Source organism: Macrotis lagotis, chromosome 6 (genome assembly GCF_037893015.1).
Source record: "Macrotis lagotis isolate mMagLag1 chromosome 6, bilby.v1.9.chrom.fasta, whole genome shotgun sequence".
NCBI lineage: Eukaryota > Metazoa > Chordata > Mammalia > Peramelemorphia > Peramelidae > Macrotis > Macrotis lagotis.
This window is the reverse complement of record NC_133663.1, coordinates 198,245,591-198,253,989: the sequence shown is the minus strand read 5'-3', so window position 1 is coordinate 198,253,989 and position 8,399 is coordinate 198,245,591. Positions and strand designations below refer to the sequence as shown.

Below are 8,399 nucleotides of genomic sequence, written 5' to 3'. Positions count from 1 at the left end.
AAAGGTCAACAGACACTGGAAATGAGATTTGTCCTGGACCACAGGGAAAGGTTGCTAGCCCAGAATGAGGTTCCAGACTCATATGGGGCACTTCAACCTCATGCAAATGCCATTTGGAAGTTTTTCCACTCATTACCCAGTTCTGGGTCCCAAATGTAAGGAAGTTCTTAGAAGGGGAACTGCCCCCAAGTTTATTATCCTGGGGGCAGAAGCAGTTGCGTGTCTTAGAAAACTTAATACAGAAATGAGTAGCAGAGCTTATTTCAGAATCCAGGATCAGATTGGGGTCTTTATTTGCAAATCTGAAGATTGCAGAGGAATAATGAGAGTAGGAATCACAGACCCAAAGGGAACCTGCAGTTCTATCACTGAATCAATCAGTTGGTTAACAGGGATTGAGTCAAAATGCAGTCTTCTGTTGCTCAGGCCCAAGATCAGGAACTTGCAGGACTCAGATCATGGAAGAGCAATTAGACTTAGCCCCTGGATAAGACTACTTTGAGATCACTTGATGATTCTCTAGATTGAGCTGTTCCTGTGATGCTGAAATAATGTAACACTCAGTTCCTCAAGAGAGCAGCAACCAAACTAGCCTAGACCTTCCCTCCACTCCAGGAAATAAGCAAATCAGAAAGTAGGCAAGAAGAATGAAAAAAAATCATACTATAAAAAAACTAATGTAATTATTGGGATGCTCAAGACACAAATCCAAATGAAAGTGACTACAGAACATCCACAAGCAAAACCTCCAAGTAAAATATAACTTGTGCACAAACCTAGCTAGAATTCCTAGAAAAAAATGAAATGATGGGGGCAGAGCCAAAATGGTGACATGGAGGCAGGAATTATGAGAAGCTCTTCCCCAGACCATTTTGAATGCCATAAAATTATGAATCCACAGAAAGATAGAGTGAAGCAATTTTCTGGCCTTAGACAACTTGGAAGATCCATGGGAAAAATCTATTCCACCCAGGTTAGAAAGAGCAGAGTACAGCCCAGGGTCACAGCCACACCCTGCCAGAGCAAACCAGGCACCTGGGTCCCTGAGGCTTCTGGATCCATGACAATGGGAGTGGTTTCCAGACATCTCAGCCCAGGGAGCTCCAAGGACAACTTGGAAGGTCAGTAGGAAAGCTGTTGCACCAGAGTGGGCACAGAGGCCAGGTCAGTGCAGGCCTCAGTGCAGCCCTTCCTGGGAACCTGTGGAGCCACTTAAGAAGTGGCTTCCAGAGCATTCAGCCCACAGATGGTAAGGGGATCAGGAGATATTGCAGAGGTCTCCAAGCAACTGTGGGAAAAAAATATTGAAGTAACTTCTCTGATGAACTTATGATAAAGAATGCAATCCATCCCAGAGATAGAGGTGATGGTATCTGAACATAAGACTGAAGTACATTTTTTTCCTCTCATTTTATTTCTCTTGAGGTTTGTCTATCTTTGTGGGGAGAGGGGATTATGTTTACTTTTACAAGATGCAAATAAATAAATAATTTAAAAAATAGAAAAAATGAGATGAGTTTTTGAAAAAGTTAAATTGTTTTTATAAATTAAATGAAAATAATAAAAGACAAAATGGAAAAGAAATTAAAATTATGAAAGAAAAAATTGGAAAGAAATAACAGTTTAACTCAAGAGATAAAAAAAACCTTGTCCAACTAACAAAGTCCCTAAAAACTACAATGGAAAAGAGAAGTCAATGACTAATTGAAACAATAAACAATATTAACAATATTAAAACCAAGTTTAAAGACTGAAAAAAGGTAGAAGTGTAAAACATCTTAGCAAAAATAAAGCAAAACAAAACAAAAAAACCAAAAACCTAGCCTGGAAAATTATCATGGAGAAAAAATTGAGAATCCCTGGAATGTCTGCATGCCACAACTTTAAAAAAAGGGTTTAGACTTCATACATATTTCAAGAAATCATAAAGGAAAACTACTCTGATCTCTTAGAATCTGAGGGCAAAGATGAAACAGAAAGCATCCACTAGTCATTCATTTCCTGAAAGAAACCCTCAAATGGAAATTTTAAGGAATATTAAAGCAAAAATCCAGAACTTCCCAAGTTAAAGAAAAATATTTTAAGCATCTAGAATTTGTATGCCATTTGTCCAATTATTATTTATGTGTGTATCTGATATGTTATTTTTCCTTTCAGAAATGGCCAATGCAGAAATCTATATATGACTATATCTGTTTGTAACAGGGTCTGATTTTTCTTTCATTCTCAATTGTGATGGGTATGGGAGAGAGAGAGAGAATCTGGAATTTTGCTAATTGAAAAAAAAAATCTAATTTTTAAAAATGGCTAGTCAGTAACTGTTAAAGCATAAAGTAAGAAATAATTCATTACAAAAAGGATCAGGCCATAGCTATCTAGGAGACTCTTTGAATATAACAATAATTATAGTTTATGGACTTATAATCTATAAATCTATGTCAGAAGAAATTAACAGTTTGTGGAATTAATTACTAGATTAATTTCTTGGAATGCTGTGCTAATTTCATTTTTAAAAATTTTTCACAATCCAGTCTATCTTCCTTATTTGCAAAATAGGGGTAGGATCACCAATCTATTTTATGTGTTGGTTTGTTGTGAGAGAAAAATGAATAAAATTATTAATAGAAGACCAAAAAAGATGAAATATTACAGAAAAGTATATTGTTAAGACTTTTTTTAATTCTTAGGAATTGCTATATTGCCTTTGGTGAGCTGTCTTTTAATAAATCTATATCAAACTGAAACAACATGTAAACTACTATTTAAGCATGTTATTAAAGAATTTCTGTAAATTCTGTTCAATGATTTTAAAAATTCATATTTGTATAAAAGAAATTTTCCATTTGACCTTAGTTTTGCTTGGCATTATTTGATCTCAATTCTTTTTTCACTTTGGGGGGGAGTTTACATTTCTTATATGTCATGATGAATTTTGCATTATAAAACCTGCCCCTAAATTCTGTTTCCATAGAAAAGAATTGGAATCTGTAGGAGTACTTATTAATTGGGGACTGACTGAACAAGTAATGATATATGAATGTGATGAAATAGTATTATGCATTAAGAAATGGTGAAGGAATAATTTAGGAAAATTTTGGAAAGATTTGTATGTACTGATTAGAGTAAAGTGAGCACAACCAGGACTAAAACTTTTACAGTAGCAACAGCTTGTGAAAATTAATAACTTTGAAGTCTTAGGAATTCTGATTTACACAAGGACCACAGAGAACTCATGATGAAACAAGCTATCCACTTCCTGATAATAACCACAGCATTGAAAACTTTTTTCACAATGGGGGAAGGAAGTGGAGGGAGACAAGGTAAATCTTCATTTTAAAAAAAAATTAATATTATCAACAAACACACATAAAAGGATTTAATAAGTGAGGTTTAACAACCATCTTCCAAGGATAAGAAAGTTGTATACTTTTAACTTCTGTAGTGAATTCAATTATGATTCTATTAGAAGTAATGCTAGAAAGGGGCAACTAGGTGGTGCAGTGGATAGAGCACTGACCCTGGAGTCAGGAGGACCCAAGTTCAAATTTGACCTCAGATACTTAACAATTATCTACCTGTGTGACCTTGGGAAAGTCACGTAATTCCATTGCCTTAAATAAATAAAATTGACAAAATAAGAAGGGTTCTGTTGGTTTAAACTAGATTTTCATATAATATATGTGCAACAAACCCTTAACTTTGTTGGGGGTCTTAAAAACAATAACATAGCAACTTAGTAATAATAGACCTTTAGAATTACTTAGACTTTAAATCTTAGAAATCAAGGCATAGAAGAAGTAATGGACTAGGAAATTTTGTCTTCTTACCTTTTAAGCCAAATAATTTGATTGCATATTGTACAGTAAATTTTGAAAAACTATGGTAGACTTTGTTAATGCTCCCACAGACATGCTAAAAGCTTAATAATTAATAAGAATCATGTCTCAGGAAAAAAAAAACACTTTTGAAGAAAAGGTTTTAGCAAATGTGACTAATCAATAATTTTCTTCAATAACAATTTTACTGTTTTTCCTAGTTTATATCAAAAAAATATATATATATGAGACTTTCCCCCCTTCTCATCTATTCTCATTGCATGTAAAAAACTGAAAGGCTTTAAAAAAAAGCACTTTTTTTTTAGAAGGCATGGTAACTGTCTTCAAAGCTAAAGAATTTTTATGTGATAGAGGAATTAGAATTAAAAATGTTTTATGTGGCTCCATTGAACAGAACAGGGAACAATAGGTGAAAGTTTCAGAGAGACAGAATTTGGAAAAACTTCCTAGCAATTAGAATTGTCCCACAAAAGAATAAGCTGTCTCAGAAGGTTAATGAGAGTTCCAGCACTGAAGCTCTTCAAAAGGAGACTCGATGGCCACTTATTAGGAAATATAATAGAAAATTTCTACATAGTTAAGGGTTAGGCCTGGGTCCTCTGAAGGCCCTGCCAATTCTGAATTTCTGTTCTCTTCTCTCTTACCAGGGATGATATGAACATTAGGAGGGAAAAGCTTCCTTCCACTCCTGTTTTTGTTCCCTTACAGTGAATTGCTTCTAGTTTTAGCTGCAGAATAGCAAAGACAAATTTAATAAACATTGGATATTCTTTATCAAAACTGTGTAAAAAAAAAGCCATCCTGTTTATTGTACAGTCATAATCAACTTACTTAGATGAAGGCTAAGTTCAAATCTAAGTTCTTCCATTGTTGGTCAAGTTGGGTGGAGAGGGGAAGTTATGTAATTGGTCTATAAATCATGGCCAGGTGATATGGTAACATGTTTATAATACAGGAGCATAATTTTCAATTCATGGCTAAATGCTCCACCCTCCTTCAAAGGTTCTTCTTCATACTATGACTATATGACATTAATTTAAACCCTTTATAAGTTGTATCAAACTTAGAACACTTGGACAACGCTTTTGGTAAAGCAAGAAACAGAACATTAAAAAATTATTCTCACAGATTAATTGATTTTCCTATAGAATGAAAACCAACTGTCTCAACACATATCATGTCTGTCATTTTTTTGATGCACACCAAAGGATCTAAATCACCTAAAGTTCTTTTAAACAAAAGCCAGCTATTACATCAGTAGGAATCCACAATTTGGAAATGGCTGTCTTTACCTCTCTTGTAACCTGGTGGTTCACAGTAATAGTCTGTTGGGAACCTTTCTGAAAAGAGAGACTGTCCATCTGTTGCCTGGCTGGAATAATTTTAAACAATTGCATTTTTAAAGGCAAAGATGGGAGCCATAGAGATTCAACTCAAGGCTTCTTCAAGCTTTACTTGGAACTGCTTTGAAATATTCTTCTGTTGCAATGTTGGAGACTCCTCCATGCCAGTTCTGGAGCCACACATTTTCAACATTCATTTTCATGAAAAACCACTCATAATGACGAGGCCACTTCCTCATTACCGGATGCCTATAAGAACAAAAGAAGTTATCAAGGCACAGCTATTTCTCCTTAAAATGCTTTTGAAATTTCATTTTTATTGTGAATTTAATTATCCAACACAAATATTTCAAGATACAAAGGCAAACAGGAAGATTGTATAAGAAGCTGTGAACCTTCATTTTTTAAAGCATATAACTATCATCTATTTTATTTGTGTCCCCTTTCTGTACTTCTTTGGGCTATTAAAGATGCTTTAATAATGATTTTTAAAATTTTTTCCAAGTTGCAAGTAAAAACAAGTTTTAACTTTCATTTGTAAAACTGAGTTTTGGGTGGCTAGGTGACACAATGGATAGAGCACTGGCCTTGGAGTCAGGAGTACCTGAATTCAAATCTGACCTCAGACACTTAATTATTGCCTAGCTGTGTGACATTGGACAAGTCACTTAACCCCAATGCCTGCAAAAAAAAACAACTTTGAGTTTCAAATTTTCTCTCTTCTTCCCACCCCACTCCTCTTCATTGAGAAAGCAAGTTATCTGATATTTATTAAAAATGTGTAATCATGCATAACATTACCATAATAGTCATGTTGTAAAAGTAAACATAACCCACCCCCCCCAAAAGAGAAACCTTAAGAAAAATAAAGTTAAAAAAAAAAGTATGCTTCAATCTATAATCAGTCTGTCTTTGGGGATGGCTAGTATTTCTTTATCATAAATCCTTTAGAGTTGTCTTGGGTCACAGCTTTGCTGAGAAAGGTAAGTCATTCACAGCAGATCATCCTACAATATTGCTGTTATTTTGTATATAGTACATTTCCCATTGCATCTACTCATGTGAGTCCAGATTTTACTGATTTTACTGTTCATCATTTCTTATAGCAGAATATGATAATCACATACCACAATTTGTTCAGCCATTTCCCAACTGATAAACATCCCTTCAATTTCCAGTTCCTTGCCATCAGAAAAGAGTTGCTATAAATATCTTTATATATAAAGGTCCTTTTCCTTCCTACTTTTCATCTCTTCTGGAATATAGATCTGGCACTTCTAGATCAAGGAATAGGCATTATTTTATAGCCCTTTAGGCATAGTTCCAAATTGCTCCTCTAACAGTGTACTAACTAATATCTAACTTTCCTTATATCCCTTCCAACATTTGTCATTTTGTTTTTCTATTCTATTAACCAATCCAGTAAGTAGTACCTCAGAATTTTTCTAATTTGCATTTCTCCAAACAATTATGAATTAGGAAATTTTTTTAATATGTCCATGGAAAGCATTGATAACCTCATTGAAAATTGTATCTTTTGATCATTTATCAATAGAGGCATGGATCTTATTTTTAAAGATTTGACTCAGCTCCATGTTTGAGAAATGAGGTCTTCAACAGAGAAATTTGTTTCAATATTTTTTCCCCATGGTTACTATTACTAAATGTATTTCCCTCTATTATGCATTCCTCCTCCCCCACCATTTATTCCATTCTCTTTCTCCTTTCATACTGTCCTTCCTCAAAAGTAGAAGAGCATTTATTTTGCTTTTAAATACTCCCTCCCCCAATCTTTCCTCTCATCTGTCACCTTTCTTCTTCTTCCCATTCCCTTTCCCACCTATTTTCCTCCAGGAAAGATGGCTTTTTATACTTGATTGTTTCTTTCTAGTATCATGCAATATTTTCTCCTTGACCTGAGAGCTCTAAAATTTGGCTATAATATTTCTAGCAGTTTTCATTTTAGCATCTCTTTCAGAAGGTGATTGGTGAATTCTTTCAATTTCTATTTTACCCTCTGTTTCTAGAACATCAGGGCAGTTTTTTTGATAATTTCTTGAAAAATGATGTCTAGGCTCTTTTTTTTGATCATGGTTTTCAGGTAGTCCAAGAATCTTTAAATGATCTCTTCTGGATCTGTTTTCTAAGTCAGTTGTTTTTTCAATATTTCACATTTTCTTCTAATTTTTTCAGTCTTTTGGTTTTGTTTTATTTTTTTCTTTATTTCTCACAAATTTATCACACAAAAAATCATTAAACTATTATAACTTTTGCTTCATTTTATATTTTAAGGAATTATTTTCTTTTGTGAGCTTTTGTATCCCCTTTTCCATTTGGCCAATTCTGTTTTCTCCAAGCATTCTTCTCCTCTAAACTTTCTTGACTTCTTTTTCCATTTACCCCAATTTTTAAGATGCTATTTTCTTCAATAATTTTTTTTACCTCTCCCTCACTAAGCTGCTGACAGCATCTCATTTCTCTTCCCAAAATTTCTTCTACCTCCCTTACTTGATTTTCAAAATCCTTTTTGAATCCTTCCATGATCTGAGAGCAATTTTTCTTGGAGATTTTGGATGAAGAAGTTTTGACTTTGTTATCTTCTTCTGAAAGTGTATTTTAATCTTCCTTATCACTATGTCTATGGTCAGAGTTTTTTCCCCTCTGTTATATGCTCATTTCCCCAGTCTACAACTTGATTTTAAGTCTTTGTTAAGATAGGGCTCTGCTTCCAGGATAAAGGGTATACTATCCCAAGTTTTGGAAGTTTTTGCAGCTATTTTCAGAGATACTTCTAGAGATCTACACGTTTTTGATTCTTCCAAGGTCTTATGATCTAAGTAGAGGTCTCCTGACCTGTGTTCTATTGGGTGACCACAAACATTCCTTTCTTCCCTGACACTGTGGGCAGAGTTCCTGCTCCACTATGGCAGTAAACTCTGTTGTGCTTCTATTCTTTTTCCTAGGACTGGGACCCAAGACCAGATCTGAGTATGGGCAAAACAAAAGAGACCTGCCTCAGAGATGATGGCAAAGGGACCCTGTAATCTCCTTCAGACCTTCTTACTATTCATAGGCTGAGAGCTCTGATTCAGCTAGCCCTGGTCTGCTGGGGAGTCTAGTTTGTGTTGCTGAAGTCTGCACTGGACTGTGCTCCTCTCTCACCCAGGGTTAAAACATTTCCCAGATTGCAAAGTGAGTAAATATCTGAGACAGATTTCAA

General features: G+C 34.7%; 1 protein-coding gene across 1 annotated transcript in view; it reads right to left on the bottom strand.

Annotated features, from left to right (window-relative positions):
* Positions 1–1,747: 1,747 nt before the first annotated feature.
* Positions 1,748–8,399, bottom strand: part of CREG2 (cellular repressor of E1A stimulated genes 2) — a 61,620-nt gene continuing 54,968 nt past the window's right edge. Inside the window, exon 4 of the mRNA XM_074192779.1 lies at positions 1,748–5,428. Coding sequence (XP_074048880.1) covers positions 5,281–5,428 — 148 coding nt within the window. The 3' untranslated portion in view covers positions 1,748–5,280. The remainder of the gene's footprint in view (positions 5,429–8,399) is intronic.